The 20688-nt window shown below is 38.1% G+C and overlaps 1 protein-coding gene across 2 annotated transcripts in view; it reads left to right on the top strand.

Annotated features, from left to right (window-relative positions):
* LOC101356280 (Bloom syndrome protein) overlaps positions 1-20688 on the top strand; it is a 57314-nt gene that overhangs the window by 26210 nt on the left and 10416 nt on the right. For both annotated transcript variants that reach the window (XM_023725960.1, XM_023725961.1), the window contains 2 exons: positions 9801-9907; positions 11590-11750. In XM_023725960.1, coding sequence (XP_023581728.1) covers positions 9801-9907; positions 11590-11750 — 268 coding nt within the window. The remainder of the gene's footprint in view (positions 1-9800; positions 9908-11589; positions 11751-20688) is intronic.

Below are 20688 nucleotides of genomic sequence, written 5' to 3'. Positions count from 1 at the left end.
GCATGGTGTGAGGTATGGGTCTTGTTTCAGTTTTTTGCAGATGGATATCCAGTTATGCCAGCACCATTTGTTAAAGAGACTGTCTTTTCCCCAATTAACGGACTTTGGGTCTTTGTCACATATCAGCTGCTCATAGGTGGATGAATTTACGTCTGGATTCTCAATTCTGTTCCATTGATCAGTGTATCTGTTGTACCAGTACCAGGCTGTTTTGACTACCGTGGCAGTATTATAGGTTCTAAAATCAGGTAGTGTGAGGCCTCCCACTTTGTTCTTCTTCTTGAGTAATTCTTTACTTATCTGGGGCCTCTTCCCTTTCCATATGAAGTTGGTGATTTGTTTCTCCATCTCATTAAAAAATGCCATTGGAATTTGGATAGAGATTACATTGTATCTGTAGTTCGCTTTGGGTAGAATTGACATTTTTACAATGTTGAGTCTTCCTATCTATGAGCAAGATAAGTTTTCCCACTTACGCAGGTCTCTTTTGGTAATTCAAATAAACTTTTAATACACATCCCCAGACAACTGTCTCAATTCTGATAGTAACGAGCTAAGCATGAGATGATTCCATTTCCTCACAGATTTCTTTACAGTTACATGAGTTTGACACTCTGGGCCTAATAATATTTACCATTTTAATGGAAACATCCAGCACTCCCTTTAGTTAAGATACAGTGTTTTAACATCCAAGCCTTTTTTTAAAATCTTTATTGAGATATAATTCATAAAATTCACCCATTTAAAGCATACAGTTCAGTGGCTTTTCACATATTCAGAGTTGTGCAGCCACCCCTATAATCTACGTTTTTGTGCAACCACCCCTATAATCTACGTTTAGAACATTTTTGTCACACCAAAAAGACACCGCCGTACCTATTAACAGTCACTTCCCATTCTCTCCCAACTCTTCTGTGTCTAACTTCTTTGACTTAGCATGTTTTCAATGGTCATCCATGTTGTAGCATATATCACTACTTCATCCCTCTTTATTGACTGAATGTTATTCCATTGTTATGAGTATGTCACATTTTATTTATTTATTCATCATTTGATAGACAATGCTGTTATGAGCATCTGTGTACAAGTTTTTGTGTTGACATGTGCTTTCAGTTCCCTTGAGGTAAATACCTAAAAGTAGAATTGCTGGGTCGTGTGGTAACTCTGTGTTTTCCACAGCAGCTTCCCCATCTTACATTCTCATCAACCGTATATAAGGGTTCCCATTTCTTTACATTCTCGCCAACACTTCTTATTGTCTCTTTTTGACCCAAACCTTTTTTTATGAATAAAACATTGTTTTAAAATGAAAGTGGAGTCTAAAGCGTGAGAAAAGACAGTAAGGCCGCTCTCATGCAGTCATTGTGGTGTTCCTGTCAGTAGAGAGGCTCATCCATCATCCCAGCTTGTATCCAGCTCAGCTCAAATAAGTTTTGAGACTGTCTTTTTCCTTTGTATTCCTGGGAAATTCTTTCCCTAATAAATAATTTCATCAGTACTGCAGTTTCCTTTGCTGTAGCAGCGAATGTAAATAATTAACTGAGAAAGATCAAAATAGTCCATGGATGTATGTCTTTTATCTACTGTTTTTGAAACAGTCTGGTAGACTGTGTTCTGCCATTTCAAACACTAAAGAACTCTGAACATTTCGTATATAAATGATATTGAGAGAGATAATATCACAGTATTGTTTGGCAATAGTTTTACAAGACTCTCGGAAGTAATGAATTCTATGACAATAGGGATAAAAGAAGCAACGTCATAAAGTTAAAATCATCTTCACTCCTACCAACTTACTTTCAGCATATCTGAAATCGGAACATCTGAAAAAGGGCCAAAATACCTCACTCCTAATATTATACTTCATCTTTGACAGAAATATGTGAAACACATAAAGATATGAAGCCCCACCAAGAGTTTCTGGTGCTTTGTTTAAAGAAAACTTCACCATACCCATCCTGTTGCCATGGAGTTGATTCCAATTCATAGCGACCCTGTAGGACACAATAGAACTGCCCTTTAGTGTTTCCTAGGCTATAATCTTCATGGAAGCAGACTGCCATATTTTTCTCCCGCTGAGGGGCCAGTGAGTTTGAACCACTGACTTTTCAGTTGACAGCCAAGAGCTTAACCACTGTGCTATCTGCTCCAATTCTGTCTCAGTTATCTAGTGCTGCTATAACAGAAATACGACAAGTGGACAGCTTTAACAAATAGAAGTACATTTTCTGACAGTTTAGGAGGCTAGAAGTCCAAATTCAGCATGCTGACTCTAGGGGAAGGCTTTCTCTGTCGGCTCTGGATGAAGGTTCTTATCTCTTTTAGCTTCTGCTCCTGGGCGATCTTCATGTGGCTTGGCATTCCTCTTCCCCCATCTGTGCCTCTTAGCTTGCTTGTTTAATCTCTTTTATATCTCAAAAGAGATTGACTCAAGATAGCTCTGTGCTAATCATACCTCATTAACATAACAAATAACCCATTCCCAAATGAGATTATAGCCAGAGGCATAGAGGTTAGGATTTACAACACACATTTTGGGGGGACACAATTCAATCCATAACATTCTACCATTTGGTCCTCCAAAATTCATGTTTTTGGTGTTTTTTTTTTTTTTTTTTTTTTTGTGTGTGTGTGTGTGTGTGCTTTAGATGAAGGTTTACAGAGCAAATTAGTTTCGTATTAAACAATACACATATTGGGACATTGGTTGCTAATCCTGTAACATGTCAACACTCTCCCTTTCTCAACTGTGGGTTCCCTATTTCCATTCTTCTGGCTTTCCTGCCCCCTCCTACTTTCTTGTCCTTGCCCTTGGGCTGGTGTGCCTATTTAGTCTCGTATATATAGTTGAATTACATGTATTATTGTTTATTTTGTGGGCCTGTCCAATCTTTGGCTGAAGGGTGAACCTCAGGAGTGACCTCAGTACTGAGTTAAATGGGTGTCTAGGGGCCATATACTTGGGGTTTCTCCAGTCTCTGTCAGACCAGTAAGTCTGGTCCTTTTTTGTGAGTTTGAAAAATTCATGTCCTTGCCACATGCAAAACACTTTCACCCCATCACATCATCCCAAAGGTCTTAAATAAACTGCAAGTCCAAAATCTCATCTTCTGAATCATCTAAATCAAATATGAATGAGACTGAGTATGTTCCCTCCTGGGGCAAAATTCTTCATCTGTGAACCTGTAAAATCTAGAATACAGATTATCTGCTTCCAAAATACAGTGGTGAAACAGGCACAAGATATACATTTCCATTATAAATGGGAGAGATTGGAGGGTGTGGTGGAGTGAATTACTTAATACAGCTCTTCTAGCTGTAGTCTTTATGACTCCCACACAGTGATTGAGTGAAGCTATGCAAAGAAGGTGCTTGTGGCCCACCAAGGTGTATGGAACCTGTTATGATTAAGGTTGTGTGTCAGCTTGACTGGGACATGATTTTCAGTGGTTTAGCACTTATGTAATTATGTAGTCATCCTCTATTTTGTGGTCTGATGTAATTATCCTCCATTTTGTGATGTATTGTAAATCCTAGCCTCTATGCTTGTGGTTATGGTCCCATTTGGGAGTGAGTTGTCCAATTATGTTAACAAGGCAAGATTCGAGTGGGATGTATCTTGAGTCACCACCTTATTAGAGGGTGTGACTCAAGTCACCACCCTTACCCCAGTTTACCCTTACCACCCTTATTCAAGTCATGTCCTTACTTGAATTACATCTTTTCTCTTACGAGAGATAAAAGGAGAGAGAAGCAAGTGGGGAGGGGTGCCACTACTAAAGAGAAGAAGAGCTAGGAGTGGAGCTCGTCCTTTGGACCAGGATCCCTGCACTGAGAACCTCCTAAACCAAGGAGAAAGAGAGCTGTAATACCAGAGACTGTGCAGACAGCAAGAAATGGCAACAAGCACAGCAAAGAACCAGCAGAAGCAGAACCCGGAGACCAGTGCAAGATGGTATGGTGGGCTTCCTGGCCTGCAGACTGAGGTGGTTACAGTGGATATGCCGACCCACAGAGTGAGAGAACAGAGCACCTTTGGGCAGGAGGCCTCCTGGCAGAATAGGGTGCCTCCAGGCACTTGTTGGCAGAGCTAGGCTTATCAACCCATGAAGTGAGAGAGCTAAGCGCCTTTGAGCCGAGGCTTACTGGCAGAGTAGGGTGTCCCCAGGCACTTAATGGCAGAGGTAGAGATTTGTAACACTTGCCTGAGCAGGGCAGAGGCTGGGCCGAGGGGCTGAGAGCTAGAGAGAGAGGCCTGCCTGCAGGCACCACTGAGAAGAGGCTGTCCTGATTGAAGAACTATATTCTGAGTTATTTCTGATCCTGAATTGTAACCTGCTACTTCCCTAATGAGGAACCTTGCTGGTGCAATGGTTAAGTGCTCTGCTGCTAAACAAAATGTTGGCAATCGAACCCACAAGCCCCTCTGCGGGAGAGAGCTGTGGCAATCTGCTTCCATAAAGATTACAACCTCAGAAACCCTGTGGGGCAGTTCTACCCTGTCCTCTAGGGTCACTATGAGTCGAAATCAACTCGATGAACACAACAACAACAATATCCCTAATAAACCCCGTAATCAAGAGTATTGTCTGTGCGTTCTGTTTGGCTGTTGCAGTGAATTATCAAAACCAGCAGAGAAGTAGAGAGTGCTGTGGGAGGGACAGCTGGTGTCAGAATTGCTGAAAGGGTTGGAGAGATGAGGTATGTCTTACCTCCGCCTGAGAGGAATCAGTCTTGGGCAATTGATGCTGATAATGATTCTCTCTCTCCCTTGTGAAGTTAGACGAGGAGGTCAGACTATGCTCCCGCCATACCATTTTTACAGAGAGAAAGAAGGGATAACGGGCACCAAGTAAGTCCAAAACCCAACAGAACAATTTACATTAGCTCTCAAGTCTTGAAAATAATCCTCTGTTCTCTCAGACCATCTAGGCAATGGCCTTGCCCTCCAGACTCTGGGTGTTGGCCATACTGTCTGGATTCTGGGTGGAGGCCCGAGGCAACTCTGCTCCCTTGGCTTTTGGTGGCCCCGTTCTCTTAGACCATCTGAGTGGTGACCTCACCCCCTCAGCCCCCAACAGGCCCCATTCTTTTGCCCCTTGGGCATGGCAACCTCACCCCCTCAGCTTTGGGTGGTGGCTGTATCCCCCCGGCATACCTTAACAGCAGCCTCACACTCTGGAACTGAGTGAAGATCTGACTCTCTGAAACCTACAGGCAGTAACCCCACCCTTTGAAATCAAGAAGGCCTGGCTTCTCATGCTCCTTCCAGCAGTTCTGCTGATCTCTCAGATCATCCAGGGATGGTCCTTTTCTTTTCATGGAGGACAACAGATGTAGCTCCTTTGGCCTGTTTCCTGGTAGAATTCCAAGAGGCAGGCAGCATTCTTTTCTTTTGTTCTTTCTGTGTCCCCTTCAGTCTAAGCTGATGGGTTTCCTGCTGTGGTAGTTGGTTAGGTCCATCAGTCACAGGCTTAATCTCTTTAACAAAAAATTGTATAGGCACATCCTTGGTGAGCATTCTAGGACACATGTCCTTAGTACGTAAAACAGAATTTTCCAAATCTTTAAGTTCTGTTTTCATTTTTCACAGTTCATTTTTAAGTCCATCTCTTTCCTCTTGCATTTTACTATAAGCAGCAAGGAGAAACCACACAGCCTCTTTAAGATCTTGCTTAGAATCTCCTTAGCTAAATATCCAAGTTCATCAAATACAAGATCTGCCTTCCACCAAACATTTGAACATAATTCAGACAAGTTCTTTGCCACTGCATAAAAAGCATCACCCTTCCTTCATTGTCCAATCACATGTTCATCATTTTCTTTTTAAAGCCTCACCAGAAGCACATTTAGCATCCACATATCTAACAACTTTCTGTTGCTGGTGTCATATGTATTCTCTAAAAGCTAGAGACTTTATGACTCTCCTCACTTCCTTATGAGTCCTCACCAGAACTGCCTTTGACATCCATAATTCTACCAACAGTTTCTTCAAGGCAATCTAGGTTTTTACTGTTAGGCGCCTTAAAACTCTTCCAGCCTGTACTCATTACCCAATTCCAAAACCATTTCCACATTGTTAGAGCAGCACCACCACTTCTTGGTACCAAATTCCCTCTTAGTTATCTAGTGCCGCTATAACAGAAATACCACAAGTAGGTGGCATTAACAAACAGAAATTTATTTTCTCACAGTTTAGGAGGCTGTTGTTAGGTGCCATCAAGCCGGTTCCGACTCACAGCGACCCTGTGTACAACAGAACGAAACACTGCCCGGTCCTGCACCATCCTTACAATTGTTGCTGTGTTTGAGCCCATTGTTTTAGCCACTGTGTCAGTCCATTTCTTGAAGGTCTTCTTCTTTTTTGTTGACACTGTCCTTTACCAAGTATGATGTCTTGGTTTCCGTTTATTGATCCCTCCTGATAACATGCCCGAAGTAACTGAGACGAAGTCTTACCATCCTCACTTCTAAGGAGCATTCTGGCAGTACTTCTTCCAAGACAGATTTGTTCGTTCTTTTGGAAGCCCATGGTATATTCAATATTCTTTGCCAACACCATAATTGAAATCCATCGATTCTTCTTAGAAAGTTAGTAGTCCAAAACCAGGGTGCCAGCTCTAGGGAAAGGCTTTCTCTCTCTGTCCACTCTGGATGAAGGTCCTTGTCTCTTTTAGCTTCTGCTCCTGGACAGTCTTCATGTGGCTTGGCATCCCTCTTCCCCCATTTCTGCTTCTTAACTTGCTTGTTTAATCTCTTCTGTATCTCAAGGTACCTTGTGACTCAAGGTACACCCTACTCTAATCCTGCCTCATTAACATAACAACCCATTCCCAAATGGGATTATATCACAGGCATAGAGGTTAGGATTCACAACACTTATTTTAGGGGTACACAATTCAATCCATAGCACATACTATATTTTAATTTTTTTGTTTGCTATCCTGAAGGTTTTTACATTCTGGAGCAATGCACCACAGTAAAATTCAAGATGGATAAAAAGTAAAGGTGTGTTGGTTGGTTGTTTGGTTTCCTTTTGGAAAGTAAGAGAAAGCAAACTGTAAAAGAAAAGTTAGCAAAGGAGACCAGCAGGATGTTTTGACTGTAGGTGTATTCTCAGATCAGTTTTAGGAAAAAGTACATGTGAAAATTGAGGATCTAGAAATTGATTCCTTTAAAATCATCTTTGCTCTTAGAAAGCAAAGTATACCCTAGAAAGTCTTTATGAGCCCATAGGAGAATGTATACACTAATTTTAGACTACTGGTCTAAAAAGAAGTTGGAATGTGGTTTAAGGTCTCTGAAAAGAGGTCTAAGCTGGGAGCAAAAGTTGGGACCAGTGGGAGTGATATATAAATGCTGTTTAACACAATGAGAGTGATACTCCTGGAGGAGATAATGTAGAAGAGAGCCAAGCGTTTTGGGAATGACTCTCACTTAAGGAATAAGCAAAGGAAGTAGAGAAGGAGATGGAGAAATCAGAGATGTAAGAAGAAAACCACAGAAGTGCAAAGTTGTGAGAGCTAACAGAGGGTTTTCAGTAGAGATAGCCAACAATGAGGCATGGCAGAGCCAGAGAGAATGAGGTGTCAAAAAGGCCACTGCGTAGACCAACAGCAGCTGGACGATCACCGCTGCCTGTTACCTGGCCTTCTTATCTGCTTCAGTCCCTTCAGGAACACTACTGTCCCCCACATACGAGGAATTCTTTAGTTCTAGAACTAAACTGGAGTTTATCCTATTGATGGTAACAAAACCGGGTCCCATCTTAGCTTGGATACATCTTTCCTCCCTCTGATCCCTACCCGCTGTACACACAGGCAACCTCCCTTCTGCAGCTCATTGCAGTTTATGGTCTCCTCTTTGTTTCCTTATGTTAACCCAGACTCAGATATCTTTGTGCTCTAATCTTTACTTGTTCTCTTTCCTCCCTGTGGATAGGAGATAGTTGGAACCTGGGGTAGTGGAGGGTCCCTGGAAGGCCAGAGATAATATAACAATTCCCTCCTCTGTTTAGTTTCTTTCTTGCTTTTTTTTTTTAATTGTGGTAAGCATATATGTAAAAAGACATTTCAACAGTCTTCACGTGTACAATTCAGTGACTAATTATGTTCATCATGGTGTTCAACCATCACTCTGATTCATTCCCAAATTATACCATAACCTTTAACCAAAACTCAGTGTCCACTAAGCATTGAGTCCACTTTCTCCCCTCCTTTCTGCCCTCCCCTGGTAACTACTAATAAACTTTGGCCTCTATATACTTGCCTATTCTGGATATTTCAGATAAGTGGGATCATACAATATTTGTCCTTTTATGGCTGATTATTTCACTCAGCATAATGTTTTCAGGGTCTATCCATGTTGTACATGTGTTAGGACTTCATTTCTCTTTCTTTCTTTAGTTTGAAAGACTTTGAGAAAGCACTTTTGGTAAAATGGTGGGCGGCAAAAGCCAGAATGGGAGTAATGAGAATTGAGTTGGATGTACGGTGAGTTGGATGAGTGCATAAGAGAGAGGTGGAATGCCAGCTGAAGTAAACTGTAGGATCAAGAGAAACTTTTGTTGTTGTTAGGATTGGTGGTCCTAGAATATATTTAGTGACAGAAGGAGATTGAAAATACAAGAGAGGAGTGAATAGAGAGAATGAGCTCCCTAAATAAATGAGAGGGAGGAAATGGGAGGCTGAGAGCAAAAGACCAGAAGAAGAGGAACACATCTGCCTTGGAGTCAGTCACATTCCCTTTGGGACTCAGAACAAAATTAAAATCAAAAGTCTTCTACATGAGGAGCATGTTGACACACTGCGGGGTTGGCAAACAATGTCACAAAACAATTTGTGTATTAACTGTTTAGTGAGAAACTAATTTGCTCTGTAAACTTTCACCTAAACCACAATTAAAAAAAAAAAAAAGTATGGTGAAAGGATACAACCCTGACACACACCTTTCTTGACTTTAAACCGCGCAGTATCCCCTTGTTCTGTTTGAATGACTGCCTCTTGGTCTGTTTGTACAAGTTCCTCCTCATGAGCACAATTAAGTGTTCTGGAATTCCCATTCTTTGAAATGAGATCCATAATTTGTTACGATCCTCACAGGTGAATGTCTTTGCATACTCAATAAAACACAGGTAAACATCAACAACAACAAAAAAAGTCTTCTACATGATCTCTAGGGCTTTAGCTCCTTCTACTGACCTGCAATCAACCTTTTTTTGGTACACAGTCCAAATTTGGAAACATTGGTGGCCTAAATATGTATATGCTTTATCTATGTTTTCCTTAATCTTTTAAATAATGTTTTAGCCATCTCCGCTTTTAATCACCCTTTTCTTAGAGACTGGACTTCTGACTTACCTTGTCTTTTCTACATATTATCTTCTAGAGTCCTAGCTTTTGTCACCTGGTCCCATCCAACCAACCAACCCATTGCCGTCGAGTCAATTCCGACTTATATTGAGCCTACAGGACGGAGTAGAATTGCCCCCTAGAGTTTCCAAAGAGCGGCTGGTGGATTCGAACTGCCAACCTTTTGGTTAGCAGCCGTAGCACTTAACCACTATGCCACCAGCATTTCCTATAGATAGGGTCTTTTCTGTCTCTATCACCATTCTTTTCTTTAACCCTTAACCTAACTTCCATTTCAGTCTTCGATTATATAAGCTACCGGTAACAATATTCAGCTAAGACAACTTGGTCAGTAGGTTTGCATTGTGGAAAATCAGTGTTTAATTTTTGAAGATGGCTAAAACTATATTTTCTTATAATACGAAATTTTATGTTTGGGATTTTTTTCAGGTTTAGCATGAGTTTTAACAGACATAATCTGAAATACTATGTATTACCAAAAAAACCTAAAAAGGTGGCATTTGATTGCTTAGAATGGATCAGAAAGCATCACCCACGTGAGTACACCGTGTGACTTATGTCTAGAAGTAATAAATAAGTGTCTTTTTAGTACCACAATAGAATATGTAAAATTGCATATTAAACTTTTTCTTTTCTCAGTTTGATAACACTAACTTGCTATGTATGGAGCAGAATATTGCAGCTCTTTCAATTCTAGACATTGTAAAATCTCATCTGGTTTGATGACAATAAACCCTAACAAAAAATATATTAAAAACTCTCTCCTACACACCTATATTTTAATTCTTGGTTTAGTGTCTTTCTTCTGGCTTTTATCAGCATATGAATTATACAGTTCTTTGTTTTAGTGCTTTCTCCCAACTGTATCTGCCTTTGAGTTGTATCAACTAAAATGAGATTCTGAAATTCATAGCAGTTATGCTTGTAACCCCTTATCCACTTGTCTATGGAGAATATTTTTGTTAAACATTTCTATTTTATTTTTTAAAAAGTAGAAGACATGCTTATTTGAACAGATCAAACCATGAAGAGATATACCAAAAAAAAGTCAGTTATTTCCCTTTCCAGGCCTACCTCTGCAAGGCAACTAATATGAATAGCTTAGTGTGCACATCTGTACCTTTGGCTCTGCCACAGAATTGACTTTTATGTCTTTTATTTTCTGATTTTAAAAATAGCATACGTTAAAAACAATGATAAATAAAATAGATGCTCATTGAAGAAAATTTAGAAAGCAACAAAAAGACAAAATAAATAAAAATAAACCTCATTCTAAGTTTTAAAAAATATGTCATCACTATTATTTTCGCTTATTTCCTTAAAATAATTTTTGGATACATTTTCCATTAGCATAATATATATATATATAAAATATGTGTGTGTGTATATATATATATATTTATATGTATATATAATGTTTGTATCTTTAACCTGCTTTATATCTTGAGCATTTTCCCATGTCTTTTAAAAACTTAGGAAATACCTTTAATAGTTACAGTATATTTCATTTTGCAATTTACTTTCTTGATTATTCCCCTAATGTTGGCCATTAGGTGTTTCTGGGTTTTTTTTAAATATAAAAAAACTTTTTGCATAATTGTGCATACCACTTCAAATTATTTTTTAGGTTCGTTTCCTAGAAAGGAATTGCGTCAAAGGGTATAAACATTTTTAAGAATCTTGATACATAATGTCATATGCTTTCTATGAAGTGTGTATAAAAGTTACCTTCCCATTGTATAGCCAGTGTGAAGCAGAGGCCAGGACTTGTCAGAGTTCACCTAACAAGTCATAAACAAGGATAAGATTAAAAACCAAACCTTCTCATTTCTACTGCACGTCACTTCCTTGCTTGGATTATTCTGCCTATGTGATCTTTCTCCACTGTAAGAAAACTATGGAGATCTATTTGTGGTTCCTATGTTTCTAAGGCTGGAGCCCTGGTGGCACAGTGGTTAAAGTGCTTGGCTGCTAACCAAAAGGTCAGCAGTTCAAAACCACCAGCGACTCCGAAGGAGAAAGATGTGGTAGTCTGCTTCCGTAAAGATTTACAGCCTTGGAAACCCTTCTAGGGCAGTTCTACTCTGTCCTGTAGGGTTGCTATGAGTCAGAATCAACTTGATGGTAGGCGATGGATGTTTCTAAGAACATAATGTAAATTGTGTTGTTATTTATGTTAAAAGTCCTCATTTTGCAATACTGTTTGGTTTCTTGGCAGATGACTCAGGGATAATTTATTGCCTCTCCAGGCGAGAATGTGACACAGTGGCTGACACATTACAGAAAGATGGTCTTGCTGCTCTTGCTTATCATGCTGGCCTCAGTGATTGTGCCAGAGATGAAGTACAGCACAAGTGGATTAATCAGGATGGCTGCCAGGTACGATTTTTTTAAATAAACAAATAAAAGGAAATATTTTATAGTATATAGTATAAGCAAACTTGCATATATAGAATGCAAATGGTTTTTACCTTAAAGGTAGTAAATATCAGACAAGGACTACAAAATCAAATTTAATTTAAAAACACTTTTTATGACTTCCAAAGTTGCTTTTTTTCCTATAACATCAAAATTTTTTTATTGAGGTCTAATTCATATGCCATAAAATTTACTCCTTTAAAGTATACAATTCAGCGCGTTTTTGTTTTTTGTTTTTTTTTTTTAGTGTATTCACAAAGTTGTGCAACTATCACCACTATCTAATTCCAGAACATTTTCATCACCTCCAAAAAGTGAATGGGAAAACTCCTTACCCATTAGCAGTCTCCATTCTCCCCTCCCCATAGTCCCTGGAGACCACTAATCTGCTAACCACTGCTAATCTATTAATCTGTCTCTATACATTTACTTCTTCTGGACATTGCATATAAATGCAATCATATAGTACATGTCTTTTGTGAATGACTTTTTTCACATAGCGTAGTTTTTAAGGTTCATCCATGTTGTAACACATAACAGTAACTTTATTCCTTTCCTAGCTGAGTAATATTCTGTTGTATGGCTATACCACATTTTGTTTATCTATTCATCAGTTGATGGTCACCTGGGTTATTTCCACTTTTTGGCTGTTGTGAATAATGCTGCTGTGTGGACATAAGTTTTCATTTCTCACCTAGGTGTGGAATTGTTAGGTCATATGATAATCCTATGTTTAACTTTTTGAGCAACTGCCAAACTGTTTTCCAATGCGACTGTACCATTTTACATTCCCACTAGCAATGTATGAACGTTCCCATTTCTTTGCTAACACTTGTTATTGTCCATCTTTCTTATTACAGCCATCCTAGTGGGTGTGATGTGCTATCTTATTGTGGTTTTGATTTGCATTTTCTTAGTCACTAATGAAGGAGCCCTGGTGGCACAATGGTTAAGCGCTTGGCTGTTAACCAAAAGGTCAGCAATTTGAACCCACTCAGCGGCTCCATGGGAGAAAAGACCTGGCGATCTGCTCCTGTAAAGATTACAGCCTAGGAAACCCTATAGAGTAGTTCTGTTCTGTCCTATAGAGTCACTATGAGTCGGAATCAACTCAACAGCAACAACAGTCACTAATGATACTGACAGCCAGTGTCACAAAACAATTTGTGTATTAACTGCTTAATGCGAAACCAATGTGCTGGGCAAACTTTTACCTAAATCACAATTTAAAAAAAAAATGAAAAGAAAAAACAGTCACTAATGATGTTGAGTGTCTTTGCGTATGCTTATTGGACAGTTGTATATCTTCTTTGGAGGAATGTCTATTCCAATCCTTTGACCATTTTTTAATTAGGTCATTTGTCTCTTTGTTGTTGAGCTGTAAGAGTTCTTTATATATTCTGTATACCATACCCTTATCAGCTATACAGTTTGCAAATATTTTCTCCCATTCTGTGGATTGTCTTTTCACTTTCTTGAGGGTGTCCTTTGAAATTTTGATAAAGTTCAAGACAGAATTTTACTATTTTTTTTCCTTTGGTTACTTGTGCTTTAGGTATCATATCTGAGAAATCATTGCCTAATCCCAAGATCACAAAGATTTATTCCTGTGTTTTCTTCTAGGAGTTTTATATTTTTAGCTTTTAAATTTAGGTCTTTGATCTATTTTGAGTTAATTTTTTTTATGTGGTGTGAAAAAGAGGCCCAGCTTTATGCTTTTGCATACAGACACCCAGTTGTCCCAGCATCATTTGTTGAAAAGATTATTCTTTCCCCCACTGAATTATCTTGTTGAAAATAAATTGACTGTAAATGTGAGGGTTTATTTCTAGACTCCTAATTCTATACCATTGATGTATGTATGTCCTTATGCCAGAACCATACTGTCTTGATTACTGTAGCTTTATTGTGAGTTTTGAAATCTGGAAGCATGAGTCCTCCAACTTGGTTCCTCTTTTTCAAAAGTGTTTTGGCTAAGAAGAAATACATATGACCAACAAGCACATGAAAAGATGCTCAACATCATTAGTCATTGTTAGGTGCCATCAAGTCAATTTGAATAGAGGTACCCTATTGGGTGTTCCTGGCTGTAATCTTTACAAAAACTGATCGTCACGTCTTTCTCCTGCAGAGCAGCTAGGTGGGTTCAAACCAGCACCCTTTCAGTTAGTGGCCAAGCTACAAATCAAAACTACAATGAGATATCACTTTTATCCCCACTAAGATGGTTATGGTCAAAAAAACATGAACAACAGGTGTTGGCAAAGATGGAGAGAAATAGGAGCCCTCATCCATTGCTAGTAGAATTGTAAAATGGTGCAGCTGCTGTGGAAAACTATATAGAAGTTCCTCAAAAAGTTAAAGATAGAATTACCATATGATCCAACAATTCCACTCCTAGGCATATACCCAACAGAATTGAAAGCAGAAACACAAACAGATCCATGTACACCACTGTTCGTTGCAGCACCATTCACAATAGCCAAAAGATGGAAACAACCTAAATGTCCATCAGTAGATGAATCGATAAACAAAATGTGGTACATATATGCGATGGAATACTGCTCAGCCATAAAGAGAAATGAAGTCCTGACACATGCTACAACATGGATGAATCTTGAAAACTCATGGATGCTGAGTGAAATAAGGCAATCACAAAAGGGCAAATATTGAATGAGCATTGTGGCTATGTAGAAGAAAGTCCTTGTATTAGGACATACATGCGGACGCAGTCAGTGGTGATGAGGCATCATGTCAGCAACTTATTCTTCAGTGATTCAGGATTTTTTTTAAAAAAGTTCTTTGTACTTTCTTACTACTTTCCTGTATTTTTGAAAGAGAAAAAATGTTAAGGATCTCAAAATAAACCTAACAGATAGATCTAGAAAACATTTTCATCACAATACTTATTTGTAAATAATAAATAATAACAACACTTATTAATAAATAAATAGCAAATTATAAATGTAATATAGTATGTAATCTAAAACCTAATACATGAGCTTTATTGGAGGGAAAAGGACCTTGGGAAGATCTCCGATTTAATAGAGCAACAGATTAGAAATGCCTAATGTGCCTTCTCTCACTTTCCGTTAAAATACCCACAAAGATACACAACAAGGGGAAACTGGCTACAGGTAAGAGGAACCTTATGCTAAGGTCCAGAAAACATTCTCATTACCTGAAACATTGGTGGGAATGGGTTGAGAAACATTGTATTGTGTATTTGCTTAGTCTCTGAAGCAGAACAACAAGCAACACCATGGAAAAGTAGGAAATCATGATTTATCACCATGTCTTCCTCAACTCCAAGACAGAGGATGTCTCTGATCAAAGTAATAAGCACCAGCCTCTTTACTGTACTGGAACTATTTATTGGCCCAACTTGTCTCCTCCATCCCCTTTTGTGCTTTTCTTTATTAATCCAATAGATCGATTTCTGAGATGACAAATTTACCATCACCCAGTAGACCTAGAGGGAAGCTGAGAGCACTCTAGAAATCCCACATTGTGGCAAATGTCTTGGATAGATCCCGCTAACTACAAGAATGAATTTGAGGAAAACAGCTGCTAATTCTTGGAGTCTATCTCAGCTCAGAAAAAAATAAAATAACCCTGAAGATTCACAGGAAAAATATTTCTCAAAACTGTTCTTTAATGCAAGAAAAGAAAAGAAAATCTTAGAGGGCATTAGCCTAATATCCTCAGAAAGATGTGATAAGACTTGGCTTATATGGGCTAGAAAGAGTTTGCCATAAGGAGATGACAGGCTGAGATGAAGAGAGAAATAAAAATGCAGTTTATGTTACTGGCCTGAAAGAGACGGGAGAAACCCCGAGGGTATGGCCCCCAGACACCCTTTTAGCTCAGTGGTGAAGTCACTTCCGAGGTTCACCGTTCAGCTGGGGATTGGATAGCCCCATAAAACAAAACGAGACTAATGAGGCACAGCAGTCCAGGGACAAGGACTAGAAGGCAGAAGGGGACAGGAAAGCTGGTGATAGGGAACCCAAGGTTGAGTAAGGACAGTGTTGACATGTAGTGGGGTTGTTAACCATTGTTGTAGGGCAACGTGTACTAACTGTTTAATGAGAAACTATTTTGTTCTGTAAACCTTCATCTAAAGTGAGAATAGCAGCACAACTGGAGGAATGTAATCGATGTCACTGAATTGTGCATGTAGAAATTTTTGAAATGGTGTATCTTTGGTTATGTATATTTTCACCAAAAAAAAAAAAAGAGGTTGAGAAGGAAGAGTGTTGACATGTCGTGGGGTTGTTAACCAATGTCATAAAACAATATGTGTACTGACTGTTTAATGAGAAACTATTTGTTCTGTAAACCTTCACCTAAAGGACAATTAAAAAAAAAAAAAAAAGCTTAGTCTTCAAGCTAAACATTAGCAACAAAACAAAAAGAAATGTGGTTTTATCCAAATAAGAAAATTCATCCCTTCCAGAGCAAAGGAAAATGAAGAAAACTAAAGACACAAGGAAAATATTAGTCCAAAGGGCTAATGGATCACATGAACCACAGCCTTCACCAGCCTGAGCCCAGAAGAACTAGACGGTGCCCAGCTACCACCACCAACCACTCTGACAGGGATCACAATAGAGGGTCCTGGACAGGGTGGGAGAAAAATGTAGAATAAAATTCAAATTCACAAAAAAGACCAGACTTACTGGTCTGACAGAGACTGGAGGAATCCCCCCACCCCTCCACCAAGACTATGACCCCTGGACACCCTGCCAACTCAAAAATGAAACCACTCCCAAAATCCACCTTTTAGCCAAAGATTAGACAGGGCTATAAAACAAACAATAACACACGTGAGGAACATGCTTCTTAGTCAAGTATACAAGACCAAATGGGCAACACCTGCCCAAAAGCAAAGACAAGAAGGCAGGAAGGGACAGGAAAACTGGATGAATGGACATGGGGAAGCCGGGGTAGAAAGGGAAAGGGGGAGAGTGCTGACACAATGCAGGGATTGCAATCAATGTCACAAAATAATTTGTGTATAAATTTTTTAATGGGAAGCTGATTTGCACTGTAAACTTTCACCTAAAGCACAATAAAATTTAAAAAAATTTTTTTTTGAGAAAAACAAAACTAATAGAATTATATATCAAGACACAAATGGGCTGACTCAGGACAGACTTTTCAATCTGTGAATAAACTTAAGAATGTAAAGAGAAAAAAAAAAGATGAAAACTGAGAGAAAAAAAGAAAAATGATACTTACTGGTGACAGGGAATGGGGATTCAGCCCAAGAAAATTAAGTGTTCCCAAGGAAGAAAGCAGGATAGTTAAAACAGATAAAGTAATCAAATGTATTATAAATAAATGCATAACACATTTAATGGATTTACCCCAAAATTACTGGGGAAAACTCACATGTAGACATATTTCAGCAAATTGGCTTAACAAAGCTAAAAGAAGTTATATGCATGAAGATAAATAGGTTTCTCTACAGAGAACAAAAACTAGATATACCTGAGGCTGCTTGTTGCACTAGAGACAAGAACTGTCTTTGAAGTTAAGGAGGGAGGCTGGGACTGACAACTCCATACCCAGCTCATTGTCATCAGTTCAAAAAACGTATCATTCATTTGTCTGAATGATTACCTGAAATAATTACAGGTGTCAGTCTTCCCAAATTAATTCATGTATTTGACTAATCAAAATTCCAGTGTTCTTTTTCCCCTTGATAAACTTTATGAAGTTTACCTGGAAGAATATCAAGTAAGAATAGCTAAAGGAACATGGCAAAAAAATAACACACGAACACTAGGTTTGCAATACAGTGTACACAGATCATTAGGACAGAAAATCCAAAAACAGACTAATACATGTAAATACTTAATATATGATAAGGAAAGTATTCAAAATGAATGAGGAAGGGAAGGATTATTCAGCTAGTGATACTGGTTATATGATGGGGGAAATTGTTTTAGATCTTCACATTAAAATAAATCACAGATAAATAAAGATATTTATGTTTTAAAGTGTATAATCTCTGAAAACTATCGAAAGTATCTTTAGCAAACAAAATATAAATGAAGAGCTTATAAAAATTTTGATAAGAAAAACATGAGTTTCAATTAGTAAATGAGCCTAAGGTATAAACAGATGATTGAAAAGCAAGAAATATAAATGGCTAAAAACAATTGTTTCTTAAAAGTTCAGCTTTGCTAGTAATCAAAAGAATTCAAATTTAAAACCACAAGAAACCATTTTTTACCTCTCAAATCAGCAAACTTTTATTTAACTGTTGATGACAATGCTTTAAAAGGCAAATGCAGTACGTGCCTGGGAGAGCCACTCTGGAAAACAATGTGGCAGACTATATCAAGCACTCCAAATCTGAAATGTGGACATAGACTTTACACCAGTGTTATTTTTGATAGTGAAATATTATAAATACCCTAAAAGTTCTGAGAATGACTGGGTAAATTATGGCACATTCCTACCATAAAAATGGCTTATGAAGAATTTTTTAATGATAGGAAGATGTTCAGATGCTAATGATGGGGGAGAGAGGGAAAAATAGAATTCAGAAGTGTATAATCTCAATCATGTACAAAGAAAATTGAGTAGAAAAAAAAAAGAATGAACAGAAGAAAGCCTAGAATGAAATAGTCTAGAAATTAAGAATGGTTGCTCCTAATCATGTAATTAAGAGTGATTTTTCTCCATATTCTTTAAATTTATGTATATAGGCACAGTGGTTAAGCCCTCAGGGGCTCTGCAGGAAAAAGATGTGGCAATCTGCTTCCTTAAAGATTTACAGCCTTGGAAACCTGGTAGGGCAGTTCTGAGTCAGAATCCACTCGTCAGCAATGGGTTTTATAGATAGATAGATAGAATATTTACATATCTCTTCAATTTTTTTAAACATGGTAGAAAGAATTGGTGAGGTAGGGTTGTTTTGTTTTGTGTCTTTATAATCAAACTGCTACACTCTCAGGCTAGCTAATTCTTACAGTCAAAGTATAATGTTAACCTAAACCAACACCAACTGGACAGCCTTTATCTTGTTAGATTTGTGAGATAGAATAAAACTTGGTGTTTTTCTTCACAAAGAAATGATTGTTGCCTGAAGTTTTAAAAAAACAACACAGAAGTGAAAAAGGAAGTGACAACTCAGCAAAGCAAGTTTTCCCAGTTACAAGAAATAAGAGCTTTCAGAAAGAGTTGACGTCATCGTGGCCTCATTCAGACCTTGCAGACTCTGCCTCAGAGTCGTGTGCCCACATCGACCTTTGGAGATGTACCAGGCTTGAGGTAACCCAGCTGGCCAGCTACAGCTCCTTGCCATATGGCCACCCTCTGGACTGGCATACCTCTGTGCCTGCTCTGTTAGTGGATTTTCTCTTTCAGGGAGATTTCACTTTGATCAAAGTGCCATAAATTTAGATGAATGACTAACCTAGAGTGCAGGCCGCTGTCATTCCCCTAGTCGATAAATGTACCCATTTATTGTGCACATATTCCATAGATTGCATTTCCTTTCTCTGGTACTTAGTTACTGAAATCATGTCATTAGCCTCAGTCTGGCTGCCAGATATTTTAGTTGTTTTTGAAATACTGTTCTTGCAGCAGCAATTCATTTTTTTAAGTGCTAAAAGAAGACTTGCAGCTTTATTTGTATAATGTAATTTTGCCTAGAGATACAACGTTTTCGTCTGGGTTAAATAGGCCCTAAATTTGCAACTGAAATGGATATTCTTGAAAATGATTTTTTGCTAACAATCAATTGATCAAACTCTTGAATTTTAACTATCACCTTGCTTCCCTTAAGTAGTTTAAATGGGACAAGATCCACAGTCCCCAGCCTTTTTTTTTTAGTATAAGCAACACTCATTCTTTTACCCACATGAGTTTCAACAAAAGTTTTACAAGTTTTGCCTTTGAAATCAGCTGATGAATAAAAGGAGTTGGTGTCTAGTATAAGATATCCATGCTTGATAATTCTAAATGTTTTGTCCTTCATAGTTTTTAGTAACAAATACATAAAGTGCAAGGATAAAATTATGTTACAGGACACATGAAATATAAAGACATAATTAGTGATGACAACAACAAAAGGGAGAGGAGAGGAATGGTATAGATCTAGAATTTCTTGTATGTTACTGAAGTCAAGTTGGTGCCAACTTACTCTAGACTGTTATAAATACAAGCTCTTAAATGCAATATTCATGGTAACCACTAAGAAAATACATAAAAAACATACACAAAAGGAAAGGAGAAGGGAAGCAAAAAGGCTCACTACAATAAACCAACAAAACACAAAAGCAAGCAGTAGTAAAGGACAAAGATAAAGAGGGCTTAAGACACACAAAAAACAAATAACAAAATGGCAGAAGTAAGTCATTTCTTATCAGTAATTACAGTGAATGTAAAGGGACTAAATGCTCCAATCAAAAGACAGAGAGTGGCAGAATGGATAAAAATACATGATCCAACTATATATTGTTTACAAGAGACACCTTAAACCCAAGGACACAAATAGGTTGGAAGTGAAGGAATGGAAAAAAGTATTCCATGAAAATAATAACCAAAAGAGAGCTGGAGTGACAATCTTAATATCAGACAAAGTAGACTTTAAGACAAAATCTATTAGAAGAGATAAAGATGGACATTATATAGTGATAAAAGTGTCGATTAATCAAGAAGATTTAATGATCATAAGTATATATTCACCAACATCAGAGCACCTAAGTATATAAAGCAAACACTGATATAATTGAAGGGAAAAATAGATGATGCTACAATAATAGTTGGAGACTTCAATACACCACTTTCAATGTTGGACAGAACATCTAGAAAGAAGATCAACAAGGAAACAGAAGACCTGAATGACACTACAAAGCAATTAGATTTAACAGACGTATGT

This window comes from Trichechus manatus, unplaced genomic scaffold (assembly GCF_000243295.1).
Source record: "Trichechus manatus latirostris isolate Lorelei unplaced genomic scaffold, TriManLat1.0 scaffold00009, whole genome shotgun sequence".
NCBI classification, from domain to species: domain Eukaryota; kingdom Metazoa; phylum Chordata; class Mammalia; order Sirenia; family Trichechidae; genus Trichechus; species Trichechus manatus.
Note: the sequence above shows the minus strand (reverse complement) of the source record. Positions and strands in the feature narration are given on the sequence as shown.